This window comes from Pelophylax lessonae (genome assembly GCF_965119305.1).
Source record: "Pelophylax lessonae genome assembly, chromosome: 3".
Classification (NCBI taxonomy): domain Eukaryota; kingdom Metazoa; phylum Chordata; class Amphibia; order Anura; family Ranidae; genus Pelophylax; species Pelophylax lessonae.
Window position 1 is genome coordinate 45,820,273 of NC_138770.1, and position 26,345 is coordinate 45,846,617.

At 44.4% G+C, this 26,345-nt stretch overlaps 1 protein-coding gene across 1 annotated transcript; it reads right to left on the reverse strand.

Annotated features, from left to right (window-relative positions):
* Positions 1-1,835: 1,835 nt before the first annotated feature.
* Positions 1,836-26,279, reverse strand: LOC309551728 (whey acidic protein-like). The gene is made up of 4 exons (XM_082252413.1): positions 26,209-26,279; positions 15,855-16,007; positions 3,273-3,434; positions 1,836-1,971 (listed from the first exon to the last, which is right to left on the reverse strand). The coding sequence occupies exons 1-4, from the start codon at positions 26,270-26,272 to the stop codon at positions 1,967-1,969; spliced, it is 384 nt and encodes a 127-aa protein (XP_082108539.1). The 5' UTR covers positions 26,273-26,279; the 3' UTR covers positions 1,836-1,966.
* Between the last annotated feature and the right edge of the window lie 66 nt (positions 26,280-26,345).

Below are 26,345 nucleotides of genomic sequence, written 5' to 3' on the forward strand. Positions count from 1 at the left end.
CAACACGATCATTTGACATATCAGCACGGGGGTGTGGGCATGGTAGAGTGGGTTCCAGCACATGCACATACACATGGTTACCAAGGGTAGGGAACATAGTCCCTGCCCGGCCATGTGTCTGTGAAGTGTGCACGGAGGCATACGCACATTCGTGTCCACACAACAATATCTGAGCAGCTGGGTATGAGAATAGGTGTATATGTATAGATATATATTTGGGGATACTCAGGGTGTCACCACCGATGGGTATGTGTAGGTATGTGTATATGTATTTCTCATGTGTGTGTATATTTATATATACATATGTGTGTGTATATATATATATGAGAAATATAAACAACTGCCGTGTAGTATATTTGGTTGGCCTATATGGAGTAGTATACGCATATACTAATTGATATTTGCATATGTGCCATATGGAATTGAATCTTATCTTACTGAATTCTAATGAGACTAGTATTTTTATATATTTATTATGTGTTTAATCCTGACTTATGAAATTATCCTGGTAGATGGATGAGAGATAATGTGGAATTAATATGATCCGTCGACTATTGGTATTAGGAAATGCTGATGTAGCTTAGAGTCTTATATACATATATACTTTTAGGATACGTTTATGTATTTTTAGCAGGAGACAACCATTGCTATGTGATATCCAAACATGTATCTATAATAGCTCTGGTTAATATCTGCGCTGGTATTAAATTGTATTTTAAATTTTAAATTGTATTTTAAATTGTATCTTAAACTGTATTTTTAATATATGTTTTTTAATATATGTTTTTCAAAAGTGGATAGCCCCTTGCTTCTCCCGTCCCAGCCAAGGTGGATAAGGATTATTGGTTACTGGCCCCTTTAAGAATACACAATTAAATAATTAGGGCCGATGGTATCCCGGGTATATAGGGAGGGGCGTTAGCAGGAAGCAAGGTGGGACCTGAGGAAGGAGGCTCCGCCTCCGAAACGCGTTGTCCGTAGTAACAGCAGAGGCAGTGCACCCGTGTCTTGAATCTCCCACCTCGCAGCTCCGTACAACTTGTGGCTCCGGCTTTGGCTGAGGCTCTCCTGAGGCGCCGTAGATTACGTTGGTATAGTGCGCAGGCGCACTAGAACCGGCATCCGGTGACCAGGCAACACAGGAAGTGAAGGAGAGCGGGGAAACAGCGGCGGCAGCCGCGAATGAGGAGACCGCAGAGTCACCATCTGGAGGGACGGGAGGAGCGAGTAGCTCCTGTTGGAATGCTGTAAAGCGATTGTCTTATAGGAAAAGTGTGAGTGCAAGTCCAATGTACTGTGTTGTTGTCCTTTATTAAAGCGTTATTGCCCGAGGTTGCGTGCGCTTTTCTTTACAGATTTGAATTGTTTTGATCGGCCCCCCCCCAGTGGAGTGAGAGAGGAGCAGCAGCAACCAGGACATTTCAGCTATAAAACATACAAACAAAGGAGGTGAACACATGGACAGCGCCATGGGCTGGTGAAGTACTCCTCTTTGTACTTGTTGTATATCAGCATGTGCAGGATCTGACCAAAAACAATGCACCCCCCGTGCGGCTGACTCACCAAAAACAATGCACCCCCCGTGTGACTGATATATGTGAGCAGTTAAGCAGAGAGAATTAATGACCATGTTTCTGCCAAGGAAATTACTTGTGTGCATCACTGGAGGGATAGAGGGAAATTAATTTCAAGACTAGAACATGGCGTCTAACTGATTCCATGTCTCTGCATGGATTTCTTGGTTTCACTCGGTTTTTCCAATGGTAATTTTGTACTATGATCCATCTGGTATAATGCCAAAACGCCCAAAAAAACAAACACACATCACAGTGGTGCAGATTTAAATGATTGTTTATTGGTTAAGTCATTAATAGAGTGAGGTCCTTGTGTTGGACAAAGGGCTAATGCCGCCATTACATTGTAGGATGTCTTGTTGACTTGTCCCGTGTTTAGTCCTTCTGTGACTTCACTCTGCATAGGAAGAAAATAGACACATACCTGAGTCATATAATCCCAACACATTGTCGGTCACCATGCCATACAGATTTATTACTGCATGAAATGCCAACAACATTACCCAAACGTCACATTTTAGTTTTATACATCTCCCAATATCCAAGTTGTCTTCTGCAGCTCTTCCCTACCTATTCTACAGTTGTGAAAGTGGTTCCCCACAGTAGATTGAGTCTTTGCTCCTCCCACAATGGTGATATTTCCTGTAGTGGTTTGTGTCTCTGCCCCTCCCACAATGGTGAGATCTCCCTGCAGTAGTTTGTGTCTCTGCCCCTCCCACAATGGTGAGATCTCCTTGCAGTAGTTTGTGTCTCTGCCCCTCCCACAATGGCGAGATCTCCCTGTAGTAGCTTTTATCTATGCCCCTCCCACAATGCTGAGATTTCTCCGCAGTAGTTTGTGTCCCTGCCCCTCCCACAATGGTGAGATTTCCCTACAGTAGTTTGTGTCTCTGCTCCTCCCACAATGGTGAGATTTCCCTGCAGTAGTTTGTGTCCCTGCCCCTCCCACAATGGTGATATCTTCCCACGGTGGTCTGTGTTTCTGCCCCTCCCACAATGGTGAAATTTCCCCGTAGTAGATTGTGTCTCTGCCCCTCCCACAATGGTGAGATTTCCCTACAGTAGTTTGTATCTTTGCCCCTCCCACAATGGTGAGATTTCCCTGCAGTAGATTGTGTCTCTTCCCCTCCTGCAATGGTTAGTGTTCCCACATTAGTTTGTGTCTCTGCCCCTCCCACAATGGTGATATCTTCCCCTGGTGGTCTGTGTTACTGCCCCTCCCACAATGGTGAGATTTCCTGCAGTAGTTTGTGTCTCTGCCCCTCCCACAATGGTGAGATTTCCCCGCAGTAGTTTGTGTTTCTGCCCCTCCCACAATGGGACTGTGGGACTGTGTGCTGTGTACCTGGCTGCTGTGCACTCACTTGGTAATAGAACCTTGGACAAATGTTCGGGGCCCTTCAAGGGTCAGCACTATGCAGGTAAAACCCAGTACTATGCTCATTTTGTTTTAATTTTAAATGAAGGGGCAATTTTGCAGAACAAGAGATTCCGTCTCTCTACAATCTCTCTACAGAGGCAGACGGGAAAGCCAACACTACGCCCCTGTTATAGCACCAAATCAACCCTGCATTTTTCCGAAACCAGAAAATAAAAAATAGCCAAATTTGGAGATTTAGAAGCCTTCTAATTAGACCTCCTATAAGATATTTGGACACTTTTGGCAAGTTGGTGTTGAGTCTATCCCGCATATCCTACCTTTGGGGACTTTGCACAAATACTGACAGGCATACAGGCAGCATTTCCGCTTCCCCTTACAGTCCTTGTCACTTTTGCAATGGCGATTCTTCTTGGGTTTCTTCTTCCGATTACAGGGTTTGGAGGTTTTTGGAGAGGCGGGACACTTTCCTGGCTTTTCGGCTGGATGGACAGACGTTCAAGGTTAGGTATGGCAGCAGATACAAGCAAAGCAATAACAGCAATGTGTAGGATCATCTTATGTGCCTCAAACCTCAACTATGTTCCCGTTGTCTTGAGAGCACTACAGTGGTGGCCATTGATGATCTCCTGAAGATCTGCTGTCTCTGAGATGAATACTTTAGAGGTCATCAATGCTTTCTCCATGTAGTGCAAAGCAACGGGTTCATCTAATTGCACATCCTATCCTCTTTGTCACCTCCCTACTCCCAGTCAGAAGATTCAACCTCGTGCAAGCCTAAGGTCATAACTGTGCTTACCCACCAGAGGAACCTCTCCTCACCCCCATGTGACAGGACTGGGTGCCTTAGTGGCCAATCACCAACGCTATCACTGGGGAATAAAGGCAAGAGTCATGTGATCCCCACACTTATAGTATGGCATTTAGTATGCAAAGATCAGTTGGAGTAATAAGTTGGGGCAGGGCCGGTGCTAGACTGTTTTACGCCCTAGGCAAGATCAGCTACTTGCCCCCCCCCCCCCCAAAAAAAAAAAAAAATTAAAAAGGGAAGGGGTTAAAAACTGCTCTATGTCATATCCAGTGACCCTGATCTGATGGTTCCTCCATGTAATGCTGTCATACCCAGTGATCCAAATGTTCCTCTATGTCACATCAGGGGTCCCTGATGTTCCTCCATGTCATACCCGGAGACCCTGATGTTTTTCCATGTCACACCTGGGGACCCTGATGTTCCTCCATGTCACACCTGGGGACCCTGATGTTCCTCCATGTCATACCTGGAGACCCTGATGTTCCTCCATGTCACACCTTGGGACCCTGATGTTCCTCCATGTCACACCTGGGGACCCTGATGTTCCTCCATATCACACCTTGGGACCCTGATGTTCCTCCATGTCACGCCTGGGGACCTCAATCCCCCATGGCACACCCAGGGATCCCAATTCCTCATGGCACACCTGGTGACCCCAAACCCCTGTTACACTTGTGACCCCTCTCCACCATGTCACACCTGGTGACTCAGATTCCCCATGACACACCTGGTGACCGCAATTCTCTTTCACACCAGGGTTACTCCATGTCACACCCAGGGACCCTGATTCCCTGTTCTGGGGACACTCACTGGGCAGTATGAAGAGAGTGGCCTGCACTCTGCCCTCCTTCACCATGATTCTGCTTATTCCTTCTCCCAGGACGCTCCTCTCCTGGACCACAGTGCTCACCACAGCTCCAACCGACTCCTGGTGGAGGGAGAAGCAGCAGTCAGAGAGTTCCGCACCTCCTTCATCACCAACATCCTCAGACCATTCCGTTGCCTCGTCGCTTCTGCTCCAGTAAAGGTGCCGCCCTCCAGTGCCGAGCTCCGGCTCAGGTTCAGCTCTCCTCCACTTCCTGCTTAATACCGACCCAGGGAAATGAACGGCTGCCCACCAGCTCAGATTAGAGATTCACTTCCCGCCCAGGGATTATGCCCAGACGAAGAGGATCATTATGCAGTTAGCACTCCGGTGGGCTCCTTTCCTGCCCCTTGGTGCTCCCCCAACAATGGTGGAAAGCCAGGGCCTGGTAGTTCTGCCACTGCCCAGACACCTGGCATCTTCCTCTGTCCCTTCTTCCTCCCCCACTGCTGCCCCTTTCCTCAGCTCACAAGGTTCATTCATGACGGAGAGTGAGTGCTGACTCGTGGCTGCGCCCTTAGTTGGCAATGCGCCCTAGGCGGCTGCCTAGTTTGCCTAGTGGAAGCACCGGCCCTGAGTTGGGGGATTGGGGGAATTGTCAGCTGGGGAGGATCAAAGCAACATGTTTACTTCAATATTTCCACCCCTAACAGTATATCCTCACTATCATCCCTTTTCTTCCCCTGCAGTTCTGTTGAGCAATGGGAGATGGAGGAAACATCTGGTACTTCCAGGTATGGGGCAGGAGTTTTGACTCGTGACAACACTGGACCAAAAAACACCATCCAATGGTGTAACCATAGCCCTGTGTAAGCTACAACTCTAGTGATTCAGCTTATAGAGGACTTTCCTTTCACTCCTAGCAGCTGAATAGAGCATTGGGGAATGAAAAGTAGGCTAGTATATGAGTCTGTGAAGACAGCATTAAAGTGCTGCCCTACATAGACAAAGCACAGATTCACCTTATAGAACTAATGTGTAGTCAGACTGCCCAACTAATAATGGAGTGATTTGGGGGAAATAACTACCTTTCCAGTTCAAAAACTAGTTTATTTAGTCTTTGAATTATATTTTTTGATCCAGTATTTATGGACAATTTTAAATCTTTTTTCAGCCCTCCCTCTTTCTACAAATAAAAACCTAAATGAGGCCAAAAAAGGCAAAAAAGAACAAATCTAGTATAGCTGAAAGGAGATTCTATAACCCTCAGGAAACATTATAAAACCATTACGCCCTTAACCATCTTCATTTCTCCCAAATCTCCCAATTGACAAAACAAAATTTGGGGGAGATGAAAACTCTCATTCCTCCTCCAAACTTTCAGGTGCAATGCCCTCTGGGTATTCAAAAGAATGTTTAAATAAAAAGAAACTGTGCCTAATTTGTGTAAAGAAGTCCCCGGTAGTCATCTGGTTCTGGCTTCAACCCCGTCTAGGCAAAGGTACAGGCATTTATATTAAAAAGAACTCTATACTCAGTGGCGTAAATACAAATCTTGGGGCCCCGGGCATGTTACCACACCTGCAAGATATAAATTAATTCTATGGCAAAGCGCAGCTAACCTGCAGGAAAGCTGTAGGTGTACTGCATTGCACCCGTAGTGCGGGTAAATCCACCTCCAACCACTGGTTATTCTGGTAGAAAAAAGACACAAGTCAATCTAGTTCAGCCAATACTGGTGTAACGTTAGGGGTCGCAATGTCAACCCCGCCCCATGCTCCATGGGGCCTGTACGGCCTCCCTGTCACATTCTGTTTTACACTTGGACAGGAGGGGCATATACTGGAACTGATCTTCATTTTCCCCCTGAAACCGCTGAAAGCCGGCTTCTCCTCCTCTCCCTCTAGCCGGCATTCAGCCGCTGCAGGAGAAAAATTATGCTAATAAAATGACAAAAATGTGAAATTCTGAATCATTTTAATTTCATTGTGTCCCAGAACCGGTTACCAAATCACTTCGGTGGCCCTTGCTCTTTAAAAGGTTGGGCACCCCTGGTCTAAAGCCAGAATATTGAAGGAACCTTTGGCTGTGGAGGACCAAATGTCCTTCCAGTCACCTTCTGGTATGTTTGTATTCATTTTCTCTTCCCAGGGTATCATATAGTTAACTTTGGAGTGTGTTTTGGAGGTGCATAAAGACGCCTGTATAAGAGAGATAAGTCCTGGGGAGTGGAGATTTGTTCAACGTACTTTGGAGTGTGTTTTGGAGGTGCATAAAGATGCCTATAAAAGAGAGAAGTCCTGGGGAGTGGGGATTTGTTTGACGTACTTTGGAGTGTGTTTTGGAGGTGCATAAAGATGCCTATAAAAGAGAGATAAGTCCTGGGGAGTGGGGATTTGTTTGACGTACTTTGGAGTGTGTTTTGGAGGTGCATAAAGATGCCTATAAAAGAGAGAAGTCCTGGGGAGTGGGGATTTGTTTGACGTACTTTGGAGTGTGTTTTGGAGGTGCATAAAGATGCCTATAAAAGAGAGATAAGTCCTGGGGAGTGGGGATTTGTTTGACGTACTTTGGAGTGTGTTTTGGAGGTGCATAAAGATGCCTATAAAAGAGAGATAAGTCCTGGGGAGTGGGGATTTGTTTGACGTACTTTGGAGTGTGTTTTGGAGGTGCATAAAAATGCCTATAAAAGAGAGAAGTCCTGGGGAGTGGAGATTTGTTTGACGTACTTTGGAGTGTGTTTTGGAGGTGCATAAAGATGCCTAGAAAAGAGAGAAGTCCTGGGGAGTGGGGATTTGTTTGACGTATTTTGGAGTGTGTTTTGGAGGTGCATAAAGATGCTTGTATAAGAGAGATAAGTCCTGGGGAGTGGGGATTTGTTCGACGTACTTTATGGAATGCCAAATCCTAAAAGTGGTTGTAAACCCTTCCATATACCCAGTGAAGTGATGGGCCTTAGGTGATGCACCAAAAAATAAAACAAAGCCTCCTACATAAGTTATACCTGTTTATCTGCAGTGATCTTTCCTTTACATTCGTGCAAAGTGCAGAGTTTACACAAGACCTCTCAGCTCTGAAAAGCAGGAGGCAGAGAGCTGAAATTATATCGGTGAGGAGAGGTCTGGGAGCTGATTGGACGGGAAGGACACACTCCCCTTCACACAGCACACAGGAATAGAGCTGAGGCTGTCAATCACAGGCTGTGCCCTCCCCTGTCACTATTTTTTCTCTTGGTGTTAGGAAAATTTGTCAGATGTGACTCATGCAGATAGCAGAGGAAGGGGGCAGCAGACAGAAATGACACTTAGTGCTCTGGATAGAGACAAATACACACTATAGAGGGATATGTTAAATAAGCTAGAGAGGAAGGGATCCAATAGGAGACCTTCTGTTTTTTGGCCATATGCTGTCTGATACCACATCTTTAGAAACTTTATACATATAAAGAAAAACCTAGATATAGAAAAAGAGGACTTTAAATGTACCACATGCTTGTATGAAAAAGTCAATGTTTTATTTATTTTTTCTGTAATGTTATTTTACTAATTAAATCATTGAAAATTAAATATTTTTGTGTTTTCCATAGCTTTTGCTCCGCCTCTCAGTATCTTTTATGTGTTTAAATGAGTTTCTATTGTTTTAAAAGTTTTTTAAAGACCTTAAAATGCTTTTAAAAGTACAGTGACAGTAAAAAAAACATGCCTACAGTGTATTTTAATAGGGTTTTTCTATTTCGCGTATTTTCACTTTTTTCACGGGTGGGTCCGGAACGTAACCCCCGTAAGGGAGGGGGGTTTACTGTACATGTAAACATTGCAAGTACATGAGAAACTAATATATTATCACTCATCATCCCCATCAGATTTGGGCAATGGAATGTTTGCTGTGCCTTTGACGAATTTCATGGGTCCATGCCCACTTCATCAGGAAGATAGCAACAGTCAACCTCTGTACTTTGCATGTAAAGCAATCATACATAAAGTGATACACACAGCCACCAATTGTAAACTTTCTGGAACAGATAGGTCAGCTGCTCTAAGGTTAGTCCACTCCGAGCCCACATACAAAGGTAATAGGGAAACCCTCAATAAGACTAATGCCTCGTTTCCACTGAGTGGTACGGTACGATTCGGTTCAGTACGGTACGGTTTGGAACGGTACACATTGGATTTCCACTGCCAATAGTACCCTTTCATGATAGGCGTGGTGTAGCAGGAAAGCTGTGATAGACGATTCTCTGTCAACCAATCAAAGTTCTGCAGAGTGTAGCTCCACCCTGTTGGTACGGTACTAATGTGCTTGGTACCCCAACGAAAGGGTACGGTACGGTTCGGAATTAGGGTACCATTCATAATGGAAACGGCATAAATAGCGTACCGTACCGAACCGAACCGTACCAGAAAGCTCAGAGGAAACGAGCCATAATATTGAGTCATGTGTAAGAATACTTATGTGCCGTCCTGTTATTTTCAAAGTCTCTCTAAATCCCAGTGAGGAGGTGGTGAAAGGGAGGCTGAGTTTCCTCCATAGTAGTTGTGGCAGCATGTATGTGGACTTGGAGTGGACTAACCTTGGAGGAGCTGACCTATGTGTTCCAGAAAGTTTAATATTTGTGGTTGTTTGTATCACTTTATGTATGATTGTTTTACATGCAAAGTACAGAGCTTGACGGTTGCTATCTTCCTGATGAAGCGGGCTTGGACCAGTGAAACGCGTCAAAGTCATAGCAAGCATGCCATTGTCCAAGTCTGATGGGGATGATGAGTGATAATATATTTGTTTCTCATGTACTTGCAATGTTTACGTGTAATACTGTTGTCTTTCTAAAACATCATATATGTTTTTTTAACATTTGTAGAATAAAACATTGACTTTTTTATACAAGTATGTGGTACCTTTTGAATCCTCTTTTTCTATAGCTAGGTTTTTCTTTGTATGTACAGCCGTGGCCGAAAGTTTTGAGAATTGCACAAATATTAATTTTCACAAAGTCTTCTGCCTCAGTTTTTATGATGGCAATTTGCATATACATACCCCAGAATGTTATGAAGAGTGATCAGATGAATTGCAATTAATTGCAAAGCCCCTCTTTGCCATGAAAATGAACTTAATCCAATAAAAAAACATTTCCACTGCATTTGTCAAGAAGGCTTCAGGGTGCCCAAGAAAGTCCAGCAAGCGCCAAGACCGTCTCCTACAGTGGATTCTACTGCGGCATCGGGGCACCACCAGTGCAGAGCTTGCTCAGGAATGGCAGCAGGCAGGTGTGAGTGCATTCGCATGCACAGTGAGGAGAAGACTTTTGGAGGATGGCCTGGTATCAAGAAGGGCAGCAAAGAAGCCACTTCTCTCCAGAAAAAACATCAGGGACAGACTGATATTCTGCAAAAGGTACAGGGACTGGACTGCTGAGGACTGGGGTAAAATCATTTTCTCTGATGAATCCCCTTTCTGATATTTTGGGGAATCCGGAAAAACCCTTGTCCGGAGAAGAAAAGGTGAGAGCTACCATCAATCCTGTGTCATGCCAACAGTAAAGCATCCTGAGACCATTCATGTGTGCGGTTGCTTCTCAGCCAAGGCAGTGGGCTCACTCACAATTTTGCCTAAGAACACAACCATGAATAAAGAATGGTACAAAACATCCTCTGAGAGTAACTTCTCCCAACCATCCAAGAACAGTTTGGTAACAAACAAAGTATATGTGGTGTGGGGTGCGCTAAACAACAAATAAATAATGAATATAAAACATATATCTATATGTGAACCAAATCAACAAAAGTAAATATGTATATAACATATATCAATCTGTGAAGCCAATTAATAATGCAAATCAATTGGTGCATAAAAATAAAAGTTCATAAGTGTCCATAAATATTGTGCAGGTGGGTAGAATTGTATTCTATCCAAATAATACGTGTATCCACCACCGAGTGAAATTCATCCTTACCAAACGGAAATAAATAAGGTGCAACTATAGTTTCTTGTGCTGAAAAATTATCCAATCTCCTTGTGAACAAACACCACGTGTAAATCACCAAGAATTAGCCTCTTACCAGATGGTAATAGGTATGCACTTGTTCAGTGAAACCACCGCCTTGCTTCCTCTTTAAAATCCTGAAATGGGATGTAGAACCGCTCTACCTTTCTTTCTCCACTAGATGGCAACGAGTACCAGCAAGAAACACAGCCTCATCCTTCTTTACAAGCTCACAAAACCACCGTGTATTAAAGGAAAAAGAAGGACTAATAGTGTATTACCCTTAAGATTTATTCAAAAAACAGTTGATAATGCACTTACAATTAGATGTCTTGTATTCAGCATAAACATAGGCATACGAATTCCTGCAAAGGCTTGCGGCCGGCTGCAGCACGGACCGCAAGTTGTGTGTGACGTGTGCGCCTCCTAATCTGACCGGTTTCTTCCCATAGGACTTCTACTGAGACAGGAGTCGGTAACAAGCAATGCCTTTTCCAGCATGATGGAGCACCTTGCCATGGGGCAAAAGTGATAACTAAGTGGCTTGGGGAACAAAACACTGAAATTTAGGGTTCATGGCCAGGAAAGTCCCCAGACCTTAATCCCATTAAGAACCTGAGGTCAATCCTTATAAGTCAGGTGAACAAAAAAACCCCACACATTCTGACAAACTCCGAGCATTGATTAGGCAAGAACGGGCCGCCATCAGTCAGGATGTGGCCCAGAAGTTGATTGACAGCATGTCAGGGAGAATTGCAGAAGACAGGTCAAGGCTGAAAATTTTGACTCTTTGCCTAAACTTAATGTAATTGTCAGTAAAAAGCCTTTGACACTTATGAAAAGCTTGTAATTATACTTCAGTATACCATAGTAACATCTGACAAGAAGATCGAAAAAAAACTGAAGCAGCAGACTTTGTGAAGATTAATATTTGCGTCCTTCTCAAAACGTTTGGCCAAGGCTGCATATAGAGGGATACATTGAGGGAGAAAAGTATTTGATCCCCTGCTGATTTTGTACATTTGCCCACTGACAAAGAAATGATCAGTCTATAATTTTAATGGCAGTTGTAGTTTAACAGAGACAAAATAATAACAAAAATATCCAGAAAAATGCATTTAAAAAAGTTATAAATTGATTTGCATTTTAATGAGTGAAATAAGTATTTGATCCCCTATCAATCTGCAAGATTTCTGGCTCCCAGGTGTCTTCTATCCAGGTAACAAGCTGAGATTAGAAGTACTCTTTTAAAGGGAGTGCTCCTAATCTCAGCTTGTTACCTGTATAAAAGACACCTGTCCACAGAAGCAATCAACCAGATTCCAATTTCTCCACCATGGCCAAGACCAATGAGCTGTCCAAGGATGTCAGGGACAAGATTGTAGACCTACACAAGGCTGAAATTGGCTACAAGATCATCGCCAAGCAGCTTGGTGAGAGGGTGACATCAGTTGGTGTGATTATTCACAAATGGAAGAAACACAAAATAACTGTCAATCTCCCTCGGTTCCATGCAAGATCTGACCTCGTGGAGTTTGAATGATCATGAGAACAGGCCCAGAAATACACTGGAGAATCTTGTCAATGATCTCAAGGCAGCTGGGACCATAGTCACCAAGAAAGCAATTGGTAACACACTACGCCCTGAAGGACTGAAATCCTGCAGCACCCGCGAGGTCCCCCTGCTCAAGAAAGCACATTTACAGGCCTGTCTGAAGTTTGCTAATGAACATCTTAATGATTCAGAGGAGAACTGGGTGAAAGTGTTGTGGTCAGATGAGACCAAAATCAAACTCTTTGGCATCAACTCAACTCACCGTGTTTGGAGGAGGAGGAATGCTGCGTATGACCCCAAGAACACCATCCCCACCGTCAAACATGGAGGTGAAAACATTATGCTTTTCTGCTAATGGGACAGGGCATCTTCGCCGCATCAAAGGATCAATGGATGGGGCCATGTACTGTCAAATCATGGGTGAGAACTTCCTTCCCTCAGCCAAGGCATGGAAAATGGGTTGTGGATGGGTCTTCCAGCATGACAATGATCCAAAACACATGGTCAAGGCAACAAAGGAGTGACTCAAGAAAAAGCACATTAACCACTTGCCGACTGCCTAACGCAGATCTACGTCGGCAGTCAGCCCCTCACAGGCAAAGCGACGTAGGTCTAAGTCGCTAGCTTGTGAGGGTCTAGGGAGCGAGCGCGCGCCGCCGGAGGCGCGCTCCCGCGCGGTCACGCACCCCCCCCCGCGCGTGTGACCGGCGGACCCGATGTCCGCCGGTCACTCTGCGATCGTCGGGGGAGAGGGAGAAAGTCAGACGGCTTGTGTAAACAAGCTGCCTGTCATTCTCCCCTGTGTATGAAGGATGATCATACGGTTCTACTATGTAGAACCGTTGATCACTGTTCATACATCTGAAGCCACAGCCAATCACAGTAGAAAGCACCCCCCTAGGGACACACATAGCCCCTCCCTTTCAAAAAAAGTTAACCCCTTCACTGCCAGTGTATTTTTACAGTAACAGTGCATATGTATATCCTGGAGGGAAACGCCAAATGGAAAAGGATTTAGGAAAAATAGAAGAATGGTCAGAACTCTGGCAACTGAAATTTAATGTGGATAAGTGCAAGATAATGCACCTGGGGCGTAAAAACCCAAGGGCAGAATATAGAATATTTGACACAGTCCTGACCTCAGTATCTGAGGAAAGGGATTTAGGAGTAATTATTTCAGAAGACTTAAAGGTGGGAAGACAATGTAATAGAGCAGCACGAAATGCCAGCAGAATGCTTGGATGTATAGGGAGAGGTATAAGCAGTAGAAAGAGAGAAGTGCTTATGCCGCTGTACAGAACACTGGTGAGACCTCACTTGGAGTATTGTGCGCAGTACTGGAGGCCATATCTCCAGAAGGATATAGATACTCTAGAGAGAGTTCAGAGAAGAGCTACTAAACTAGTACATGGATTGCAGGAAAAAACTTACCAGGAAAGGTTAAAGGACCTTAACATGTATAGCTTGGAAGAAAGAAGAGACAGAGGGGATATGATAGAAACTTTTAAATACATAAAGGGAATCAACTCGGTAAAGGAGGAGAGCATATTTAAAAGAAGAAAAACTACCACAAGAGGACACAGTTTTAAATTAGAGGGGCAAAGGTTTAATAGTAATATGAGGAAGTATTACTTTACTGAGAGAGTAGTGGATGCATGGAATAACCTTCCTGCAGAAGTGGTAACTGCAAATACAGTGAAGGAGTTTAAGCATGCATGGGATAGGCATAAGGCTATCCTTCATATAAGATAGGGCCAGGGACTATTCATAGGATTCAGATATATTGGGCAGACTAGATGGGCCAAATGGTTCTTATCTGCCGACACATTCTATGTTTCTATGTTTCTATGATTACTGTAGAAATGTCACTGGTAACCCCAAAAGTGTCAAAAATGTCAGTCAAGGGTCCGATCTGTCCGCCGCAATGTCGCAGTACCGCAAACAAAATCGCAGATCGCCGCCGTTACGCGTTAAAAAAAAAAACAACAAAAATGACAAAAATCTTTCCCTTTGTTAGTAAACGCGATAACTTTTGCGCAAACCAATAAAAATACGCTTTTTGCGATTTTTTTATCAAACATAGGTAGCATAAAACAAATTGGCCGAAAATGTTAAAAAATTTTGATTTTTACATTTTTTTTGGGGGGAATTTCATATAAAAAAATGTGAAAAATATTGCTATTTTTGCAAAATTTACGCTCTTTTTTTGTTTATAGCGCATGATCAAAAAATCGCACAGGTGATCAAATACCACCAAAAGAAAGCTCTGTTTGTGGGAAAAAAAGGACGCCAAATTCGTTTAGATACAGCGTCGCACGACCGCGCAATTGTCTGTTAAAGTCGCGCAGTGCCGAATCGCAAAATACCCCCTGGTCAGGAAGGGGGTAAAATCTTCCGGGGCTTAAGTGGTTAAGGTCCTGAAGTCCAGACCTTAATCCCATAGAAAATATGTGGAGGGAGCTGAAGGTTCGAGTTACCAAACGTCAGCCTCCAAACCTTAATGACTTGGAGAGGATCTGCAAAGAGGAGTGGGACAAAATCCCTCCTGAGATGTGTGCAAAACCTGGTGGACAACTACAAGAAACATCTGACCTCTGTGATTGCCAACAAGAGTTTTGCCACCAAGTACCAATTCATGTTTTGCGAAGGGGACAAATACTTATTTCACTCATTAAAATGCAAATCAATTAATAACTTTTTTGAAATGCATTTTTCTGGATATTTTTATTTTTATTTATATGGATACATTTTTATTTATACCATTAAAGGTATAGACTGATCATTTCTTTGTCAGTGGGCAAACGTACAAAATCAGCAGGGGATCAAATACTCCCCCCCCCCCCTCACTGTATGCTTTGTTCATAGTTCGTGTCTGAGGTTTACAACCACTTTAAGTGAATTTTGTAAAGGAGGGGCTTAAAGACAGTGTCCACAAAGGAGGTGGGGGCCAGATTAGAGAAGAGATACAGTAAATGTGGGATCACAGCAGGGGCGTAACTACAGGGATTGCAATTGCAACCGGGCCCCATGCTTCAGGTGGCCTGTGCGGCTCCCCTGTACACCTGGATAGGAGGGGCGGCGGGGGCAGCATGTAGAGAAATCACTGTCTTCCTTTTTCCTCCTGTAGCTGCAGGAGGAAAATGGAGGAGATTGGTTCCTCTGTATGCTGCCCCCGCTGCCCCTTCTATCCAATTCGTTTGTGTTCTGCTGTCTCTGGGCCCCTGTGTGCCCCCCTACTGTGCTCCCTTCCCTCTCCTGCCGGCTGCTGCAGGGGATGTGTCACAATAGAGAACCAGGAAGGGGTCAGTAAATATGTAATTTACCAGCTCCTTCCTTTTCTGAATGGACAGAGTCATAGTCAGTGACATTGTAAAAAAAATAAAATGATAAAAAAATAATACAATTAAAATACCAAAAAATAAAAACTACTGACACCAGTGGGTGAACTTCCAGGATCGCAAAGGTCACACTTGCGACCGGGCCCTGGCATTCCACCACCGTGGGGAGGCCCCAAGATGGCAGGAAGGGGGCCCACTGCAGAACTTGTGAAACCATAATAAAGGGCCCCACAATGCGTTTAAAGAGCCCCAGGATCAGTGGGAAGAGCCCCAGGCTTGAAGAGAAGGGCCCCCGGCCAGGGGCCTCGGGGGCCCTTCATGGTTTCTTGCACCGGGGCCCTGAAGGTTCTAGGTACACCTCTGGATCACAGTCAATATAGTCTAGTATTTTATCCACACAGTTATCCACTTACCCCAGGGTTCATGGCACTCAATAATACATCCGGGTTTGCAGCACTTCTTTTTGCCGGGACAATCCGAGTCAAAGTAGCAGTACCTTTGGATAGGATGCTTACAGGGAAAGTGTGCAGAGGAAGGGTACGCAGGACAGAAGCCCTTTTTCACCGCTGCAAGGAAAGATGCATTTTTTCAGAAACCACTTCTCAGCTAAACCTTCTATGCGGAGAATCTTTTTGTACATATCATTTACCAATTTCAGGGTGTTCAAACATGTAACCACTTCCCTCACATGTTAAAAAAAATATATATATATTTTTTTGCTATTAAACTACTTAGAATCCCCAAACTCTATATATTTTGAAGTAGAGGCCCTAGGGAATAAAATGGTGGGTGTTGCATATTTTTTATGTCACACATTTACACAGCAGTTTTTTTAACCGCTTGCCGATATACTGTGGCAGGCTGGCTCAGCTGCGTGAATCGGCGTACCTATGTGGGCATGGGGGGGGGGGGGGGGGGCAGTGCGCGCGGGGCAGTTCGCGAGAGGGGAAGCTGATCTGCAGGGCCAGAACCCACGATTGCCGCCGAGCACCCGCGATCGCTCCCCGGGAAGACACAACGGCAGTCTGCCGGTGTAAACACGGGGCAGACCACTGTTCTGTCAGGGATGAACACAGGGATCCTGTGTTCCTCCTATTTAGGAACACAGGTCTCTGTGTTCGTCCAGCAAGCCCATCCCCCACACAGTAAGAAAGCACCCCCTAGGGACACATTTAACCCTTTGATCGCCCCTGGTGTTAACCCCTTCCCGTGCCATTAGTACAGTAACAGTGCATATGTATAGCACTGATTGCTGTAGTAATGTCACTGGTCCCCCCAAAAGTGTCATAAATATCAGTTATCATCACAGGGCTCCTGTGTTCCTCCTATTTAGGAACACAGGTCTCTGTGTTGATCCAATAAGCCCATCCCCCAAACAGTTAGAAAACACCCCCTAGGCTCACATTTAACCATTTGATCGCCCCTGGGTTAACCCCTTCCCTGCCAGTGTCATTATTACAGTAACAGTGCATATTTTTAGCACTGATTAATGTAGTAATGTTACTGGTCCCCCCAGAAGTGTCAACAGTGTTAGGGGTCTGATCTGCCGCAATGTCGCAGTCCCGCTAAAAATCGCTGATTGCCGCCATTACTAGTAAAAAAAATGAATAAATAAAAATTACATAAATCTTTCCCGTAGTTAGTAGGCGTGATAACTTTTGCACAAACCAATCAAAATACGCTTATTGGGATTTTTTATTTTACCAAAAATATGTAGCAGAATACAAATTGGCCTAAAATGATGAATAAAATCTATTTTTAATTTTTTTTTTTGGGAATGTTGTATAGCAGAAAGTGAAAAATATTGTTTTTTTTTTCAGAATTGTTGCTTTTTTGTTGTTTATAGCGCAAAAAAAAAAAAAAAAAATTGCACAGGTGATCAGATACCACCAAAAGAAAGCTCTGTTTGTGGGCAAAAAAAGACATCAATTTTATTTGGGTACAGTGTCGCACGACCGCGCAGTCATCAATTAAAATAAAGCAGTGCCGAATCGCAAAAAATGGCCTGGTCATTAAGGGGGTAAAACCTTCCGGTCAAGAAGTGGTTAAATGCAAAATTTTTCAGAAAAAATAATATTGAATTCTAATGCACAAAAACACAATATAATACCTAATATATTGGTAAAGATGTTACGCCAAGTAAATAGATACCAAACATGTCACGCTATAAAAAATGACGTACGCTGGTGGAACAGCTTCAAATTACGGCACCTAAAAATCTCCATAGGCAACACTTTACAGGTTACCAGTTTAGAGTCACACAGAAGATCTGGTCTTAGAATTATTACTCTCCCTCTGGCGTTCGCGTTGATTCCTCACATGTGTGGTGTGATCGCCGTAGAGTATACAGTATCTCACAAAAGTGAGTACACCCCTCACATATTTTATTCTATCTTTCCATGTGACAACACTGAAGAAATTACACTTTGCTACAATGTAAAGTAGTGAGTGTACAGCTTGTATAACAGTGTAAATTTGCTGTCCCCTCAAAATAACTTAACACACAGCCATTAATGTCTAAACAGCTGGCAACAAAAGTGAGTACACCCCAAAGTCAAAATGTCCAAACTGGGCCTGAAGTGTCAATATTTTGTGTGGTCACCATTATTTTCCAGCACTGCCTTAACCCTCATGGGCATGGAGTTCACCAGAGCTTCACAGGTTGCCACTGGAGTCCTCTTCCACTCCTCCATGATGACATCACAGAGCTGGTGGATGTTAGAGACCTTGCGCTCCTCCACCTTCCTTTTGAGGATGCCCCACAGATGCTCAATAGGGTTTAGGTCTGGAGACATGCTTGGCCAGTCCATCACCTTTACCCTCAGCTTCTTTAGCAAGGCAGTGGTTATAGTGGAGGTGTGTTTTGGGTTGTTATCATTCTAGAATACCGGTGTTCCGTGAAAAAACCATACCCGTGAAAATTCCCTACCCTTATCACTTCCGGTGCACCTACGTCGCACCTACGTCATGGAACAGCTGAGCAGGTGTAAAAGCGGCGGGTGTATGAAAATATAAATCACGGAGATCTCTGCTCCGTGATTTATATTTTCATAGACCCACCGCCGCTTTTACATTTAGTAGCCGAGATCAGGGAAGTGACAGGGGTAGGAGCGGAGGTGATTCATGTTGCAGCCAAGATGTTTTAATGTTACCGCGGCAACAGGTGATGCGGTGTAACGTTACAACACACTACCCCGTCAAAATTCCCTACCCTCCGGACCTCTGAGCATGCGCAATGGTAACCTGCTCAGCTGTTCCATGACGTAGGTGCGACGTAGGTGCACCGAAAGTGATAAGGGTAGGGAATTTTCACGGGTATGGTTTTTTCACGGAACACCGGTCTTCGAAAGGAGGGGGTCATGCTCTACTTCAGTATGTCACAGTACGTGTTGGCATTCATGGTTCCCTCAAAGAACTGTAGCTCCCCAGTGCCATCAGTACTCAAGCAGCCCCAGACCATTACACTCCCAACACCATGCTTGACTGTAGGCAAGACACACTTGTCTTTGTACTCCTCACCTGGTTGTCGCCACACACGCTTGACACCATCTGAACCAAATAGGATTATCTTGGTCTCATCAGACCACAGGACATGGTTTCAGTAATCCATGTCCTTAGTCTGCTTGTCTTCAGCAAACTGTCTGTGGTCTTTCTTGTGCATCATCTTTAGAAGAGGCTTCCTTCTGGGACGACAGCCATGCAGACATATTTGATGCAGTGTGCGGCGTATGGTCTGAGCACTGACAGGCTGACCCCCCACACACACACACACACACACCCGCTCCTTCAACCTCTGCAGCAATGCTGGCAGCACTCATCTGTCTATTTCCCAAAGACAACCTCTGGATATGACGCTAAGCACGTGCCCTCAACTTCTTTGGTCGACCATGGCGAGGTCTGTTCTGAGTGGAACCTGTCCTGTTAAACCGCTGTATGGTCTTAGCCACCATGCTGCAGCTCAGTTTCAGGGTCTTGGCAATCTTCTTATAGCCTAGGCCATCTTTATGTAGACCAAAAATTATTTTATTCAGATCCTCAGAGGGTTCCTTGTCATGAGGTGCCATGTTGAACTTCCAGTGACCAGTATGAGAGAGTGAGAGTGATAACACCAAATTTAACACTTCTGCTCCCCATTCACATCTGAGACCTTGTAACACTAATGAGTCACATGACACTGGGGAGGGAAGATGGCTGATTGGGCCCAATTTGGACATTTTCACTTAGGAGTGTACTCACTTTTGTTGCCAGTGATTTAGACATTAATGGCTGTGTGTTGAGTTATTTTGAGGGGACAGCAAATTTACACTGTTATACAAGCTGTACACTCACTACTTTACATTGTAGCAAAGTGTTATTTCTTCAGTGTTGTCACATGAAAAGCTAGAATAAAATATTTACAAAAATGTGAGGGGTGTACTCACTTTTGAGAGATACTGTACATATGTGTGCGGGACTGATGCGTTCTAATTTTTATAAAAAATATGATTTTGTTATTTTAAAAAAAGTTTACACTGTCTCTTTAATTTTCTTTTTTTTATTAACTTTATTGTTATCACAAGGGATGGACAACATCTCTTGTGATAGCATGCGCTGTAACAAGTCTGCCTTATGGACTGAGATCTGGGGTCTTTTAGACCCCAGATCTCTCTTTTGGCCTCCAATGCAGGCGGTCGGACACAGACCGGTCTGATCAGCTGCTTCACTGGCCGGTTACTAGAAGGAAAAACAAAGAGCTGAAACCGGAAATTAGGAAATCCTTGTCGTTTGGGGTTTCTGATGTCACACAGTGGGAGAAACAACATAATTTCCCCTTACTGTGTCTCAGGAACCGGATGCTGCTGGTTGCTCAGGAGAGCCTGGCAAAGGCAGCGTCGGCGGGAGGGAGGTGGGACCCCCCAAACCGCTACCTGTAAAAGTGATCCAGTGGCTCCATGGCTTTTACTTTGCCGGCTGAAAAAAAATAATATTTCTCCTTTTATTTGTGTTCCAGTGGCAGCTGACAAATTTTGGATTTCCCATCACTTTGGCTCTAATAGTCACCAGGACTAAAAGGGTGAATCTCTCCAGCAATAAATATAAAATAAGTGCTACCACATTTCTTTTCTTTTATGAAAAATAATCTATACTAGACCCCTCTATCCAGAAAAACAGCAGTAGGAACGATATAATCCAAATGTAATGCAGAAAAAATACCCTATATACAAAACCACAGATGTACAAATCACCCCCCCCCCCCCCCCCCCCCCAAAAACACAACATGCATAAAGCCAGTAAAAGGAGACTGAATTGTGAGGTACATCATTAGAGGGGTCCTGATGATTACTTTATATAGTTCTTTATATCACTAGAGGGGTCACGAGAAGGGGCAAGGAGATCCTGATTCCTCTATATAGATCTTTATATCACTAGAGGGGTCACCAGCAGGAGGAAGGAGGTCCTGATTCCTCTATATAGATCTTTATATCACTAGAGGGGTCACCAGCAGGAGGAAGGGGGTCCTGATTACTCTATATAGATCTTTATATTACTAGAGGGATCACCAGCAGGAGGAAGGGGGTCCTGATTCCTCTATATAGATCTTTATATTACTAGAGGGATCACCAGCAGGAGGAAGGAGGTCCTGATTACTCTATATAAATCTTTATATTACTAGAGGGATCACCAGCAGGAGGAATGAGGTCCTAATTTCTTTATATAGATTTTTTATATCATCACTAGAGTGTTCACCAGCAGGAGGAAGGAGGTCCTGATTCCTCTATATAGATCTTTATATCACTAGAGGGGTCACGAGAAGGGGCAAGGAGATCCTGATTCCTCTATAATGATCTTAATATCACTAGAGGGATCACCAGCAGGAGGAAGGAGGTCCTGATTCCTCTATATAGATCTTTATATCACTTGAGGGATCACCAGCAGGAGGAAGGGGGTCCTGATTCCTCTATATAGATCTTTATATCACTAGAGGGGTCACCAGCAGGAGGAAGAAGGTCCTGATTCCTCTATATAGATCTTTATATCACTAGAGGGGTCACCAGCAGGAGGAAGGAGGTCCTGATTACTCTATATAGATCTTTATATTACTAGAGGGATCACCAGCAGGAGGAAGGGGGTCCTGATTCCTCTATATAAATCTTTATATTACTAGAGGGATCACCAGCAGGAGGAATGAGGTCCTAATTTCTTTATATAGATTTTTATATCATCACTAGAGTGTTCACCAGCAGGAGGAAGGAGGTCCTGATTCCTCTATATAGATCTTTATATCACTAGAGGGGTCACGAGAAGGGGCAAGGAGATCCTGATTCCTCTATAATGATCTTAATATCACTAGAGGGATCACCAGCAGGAGGAAGGAGGTCCTGATTCCTCTATATAGATCTTTATATCACTTGAGGGATCACCAGCAGGAGGAAGGGGGTCCTGATTCCTATATATAGATCTTTATATCACTAGAGGTGTCACCAGCAGGAGGAAGGAGGTCCTGATTACTCTATATAGATCTTTATATCACTAGAGGGGTCACCAGCAGGAGGAAGAAGGTCCTGATTACTCTATATAGATCTTTATATTACTAGAGGGGTCACCAGCAGGAGGAAGGAGGTCCTGATTACTCTATATAAATCTTTATATTACTAGAGGGATCACCAACAGGAGGAAGGAGGTCCTGATTACTCTATATAGATCTTTATATCGCTAGAGGGATCACCAGCAGGAGGAAGGAGGTCCTGATTCCTCTATATAGTTCTTTATATCACTAGAGGGGTCACGAGAAGGGGCAAGGAGATCCTGATTCCTCTATATAGATCTTTATATCACTAGAGGGGTCACCAGCAGGAGGAAGGAGGTCCTGATTCCTCTATATAGGTCTTTATATCATCACTAGAGGGGTCACCAGCAGGAGGAAGGAGGTCCTGATTCCTCTATATAAATCTTTATATCGCTAGAGGGATCACCAGCAGGAGGAAGGAGGTTCTGATTCCTCTATATAAATCTTTATATTACTAGAGGGATCACCAGCAGGAGGAAGGAGGTCCTGATTCCTCTATATAGATCTTTATATCACTAGAGGGATCACCAGCAGGAGGAAGGAGATCCTGATTCCTCTATATAGATCTTTATATCACTAAAGGGATCACCAGCAGGAGGAAGGAGATCCTGATTCCTCTATATAGATCTTTATATCACTTGAGGGGTCACCAGCAGGAGGAAGGAGGTCCTGATTCCTCTATATAGATCTTTATATCACTAGAGGGATCACCAGCAGGAGGAAGGAGGTCCTGATTCCTCTATATTGATCTTTATATCACTAGAGGGGTCACCAGCAGGAGGAAGGAGGTCCTGATTACTCTATATAGATCTTTATATCGCTAGAGGGATCACCAGCAGGGGGAAGGAGGTCCTGATTCCTCTATATAGATCTTTATATCACTAGAGGGATCACCAGCAGGAGGAAGGAGGTCCTGATTACTCTATATAGATCTTTATATCACTAGAGGGGTCGCCAGCAGGAGGAAGGAGGTCCTGATTCCTCTATATAGATCTTAATATAACTAAAGGGGTCACCAGCAGGAGGAAGGAGGTCCTGATCCCTCTATATTGATCTTTATATCACTTGAGAGATCACCAGCAGGAGGAAGGGGGTCCTGATTCCTCTATATAGATCTTTATATCAGTAGAGGGGTCACCAGCAGGAGGAAGGAGGTCCTGATTACTCTATATAGATCTTTATATCACTAGAGGGGTCACCAGCAGGAGGAAGGAGGTCCTGATTCCTCTATATAGATCTTTATATCACTAGAGGGGTCACGAGAAGGGGCAAGGAGATCCTGATTCCTCTATAATGATCTTAATATCACTAGAGGGATCACCAGCAGGAGGAAGGAGGTCCTGATTCCTCTATATAGATCTTTATATCACTTGAGGGATCACCAGCAGGAGGAAGGGGGTCCTGATTCCTATATATAGATCTTTATATCACTAGAGGTGTCACCAGCAGGAGGAAGGAGGTCCTGATTACTCTATATAGATCTTTATATCACTAGAGGGGTCACCAGCAGGAGGAAGAAGGTCCTGATTACTCTATATAGATCTTTATATTACTAGAGGGGTCACCAGCAGGAGGAAGGAGGTCCTGATTACTCTATATAGATCTTTATATCGCTAGAGGGATCACCAGCAGGAGGAAGGAGGTCCTGATTCCTCTATATAGTTCTTTATATCACTAGAGGGGTCACGAGAAGGGGCAAGGAGATCCTGATTCCTCTATATAGATCTTTATATCACTAGAGGGGTCACCAGCAGGAGGAAGGAGGTCCTGATTCCTCTATATAAATCTTTATATCGCTAGAGGGATCACCAGCAGGAGGAAGGAGGTTCTGATTCCTCTATATAAATCTTTATATCGCTAGAGGGATAACCAGCAGGAGGAAGGAGGTCCTGATTCCTCTATATAGATCTTTATATCACTAGAGGGATCACCAGCAGGAGGAAGGAGATCCTGATTCCTCTATATTGATCTTTATATCACTAGAGGGGTCACCAGCAGGAGGAAGGAGGTCCTGATCCCTCTATATAGATCTTTATATCGCTAGAGGGATCACCAGCAGGGGGAAGGAGGTCCTGATTCCTCTATATTGATCTTTATATCACTAGAGGGATCACCAGCAGGAGGAAGGAGGTCCTGATTACTCTATATAGATCTTTATATCACTAGAGGGGTCGCCAGCAGGAGGAAGGAGGTCCTGATTCCTCTATATAGATCTTAATATAACTAAAGGGGTCACCAGCAGGAGGAAGGAGGTCCTGATCCCTCTATATAGATCTTTATATCACTAGAGGGATCACCAGCAGGAGGAAGGAGGTCCTGATTACTCTATATAGATCTTTATATCACTAGAGGGGTCGCCAGCAGGAGGAAGGAGGTCCTGATTCCTCTATATAGATCTTTATATCATCACTAGAGGGATCACCAGCAGGAGGAAGGAGGTTCCGATTCCTCTATATAAATCTTTATATTACTAGAGGGATCACCAGCAGGAGGAAGGAGGTCCTGATTACTCTATATAAATCTTTATATTACTAGAGGGATCACCAGCAGGAGGAAGGAGGTCCTGATTCCTCTATATAGATCTTTATATCGCTAGAGGGATCACCAGCAGGAGGAAGGAGGTCCTGATTACTCTATATAAATCTTTATATTACTAGAGGGATCACCAGCAGGAGGAAGGAGGTCCTGATTCTCCTATATAGATCTTTATATCACTAGAGGGATCACCAGCAGGAGGAAGGAGGTCCTGATTCCTCTATATAAATCTTTATATCACTAGAGGGATCACCAGCAGGGGGAAGGAGGTCCTGATTCCTCTATATAGATCTTTATATCACTAGAGGGATCACCAGCAGGAGGAAGGAGGTCCTGATTACTCTATATAGATCTTTATATCACTTGAGGGATCACCAGCAGGAGGAAGGAGGTCCTAATTCCTCTATATAGATCTTAATATAACTAAAGGGGTCACCAGCAGGAGGAAGGAGAGCCTGATCCCTCTATATAGATCTTTATATCACTAGAGGGATTACCAGCAGAAGGAAGGACGTCCTTTTTCCCCTATATCACAGGTGTCAAACACAAGGCCCGCGGGCCGAATGCGGCCCCCCCAGGCCATTTTATGTGGTTCTCGCACCTCTCCTACAGCTGCGGCACCCCACCTTGTCCCTGCACCCACCTTGTCTCAGTAGTCTGCAGCAGAGGACAGAACTCCTTTGCCAGATCCTGTGCTTCTCTGTGCTGCTGTAGAAAGGCTTGTCTTTGCCCACCCCCTTCTCAGCAGTCTGCAGCAGAGAGGAAGGCAGAACTCCTCCTACAGATCCTGCACCTCTCTGTGCAGCCACAAAAGCACCTTGTCTTTGCCTCCCCTGGTCCCAGCATTCAGCAGACTCTAAGCGGACTCCAGCCCTCCTCTGGTCCACCTCCAGACCTTGCACTTTCTTCTTCCCAGATCCACCCGGATCTTCTTTCCGGCAGTAGCACCAGGTAAGGGGCGAAATTGTGATGTAAGGAAAAGTGGGTGACTCGACTTATGATGGTGGGGGGCTCTTGACATTTCATGTAAGGGTGTAGGGGTGCTCTGGACATCTAACCTTACAGATATAACTGGCCCTTTGAGGGCAACCATAATGCTAATGCGGCCCGCGATGAAACTGAGTTTGACACCCCTGCCCCCTGAGGGGTCACTAGCAGGAGGAAGGAGGTCCTGATTCCTCTATATAGTTATTTATATCACTAAAGAGATCACCAGCAGGAGGAAGGAGGTCCTGATTCCTCTATATAGATCCTTATATCACTAGAGGAGTCAGCAGCAGGAGGAAGGAGGTCCTGATTCCTCTATATAGATCCTTATATCACTAGAGGGGTCACCAGCAGGAGGAAGGAGGTCCTGATTCCTCTATATAGATCCTTATATCACTAGAGGGGTCACCAGCAGGAGGAAGGAGGTCCTGATTCCTCTATATAGATCCTTATATCACTAGAGGGGTCACCAGCAGGAGGAAGGAGGTCCTGATTCCTCTATATAGATTTTTATATCACTAGAGGGGTCACCAGCAGGAGGAAGGTGGTCCTGTCCCTTCCAGGAACCATGATCTGCCTGCATTGCATAGAGACCAGTGATGTCACCACTGGGTGTAAAATAAGGTATGTCTTGAAAATGGAAATAGTTTATTTAATTTGATTAATTGGGTGTTACATAGGTGTTGTTCTCTACTTACGTTTAGGCTCTGTACACTTCTTGTCATAGAAGGAGGGGCAGCACTTCCGGGTCCCATTACACATGAAGTCATCATCACATCGGTTCTTTCCTTTACTACTCTTCCCATATGCAGGCCGTGCCGGAGCTCCAGGACAC

Bases quoted from the DNA above. Each gene is read 5' to 3' on its own strand.
- LOC309551728 (XM_082252413.1), bottom strand. From the start codon at position 26,272: ATGTGTAATGGGACCCGGAAGTGCTGCCCCTCCTTCTATGACAAGAAG. The intron at 16,008-26,208 runs GTAAGTAGAGAA...CTTTCCTTGCAG, and splicing joins GAAGTGTACAGAGCCTAAAC to CGGTGAAAAAGGGCTTCTGT. The intron at 3,435-15,854 runs GTAAGTGGATAA...CTGTCCATCCAG, and splicing joins TGAGTGCCATGAACCCTGGG to CCGAAAAGCCAGGAAAGTGT.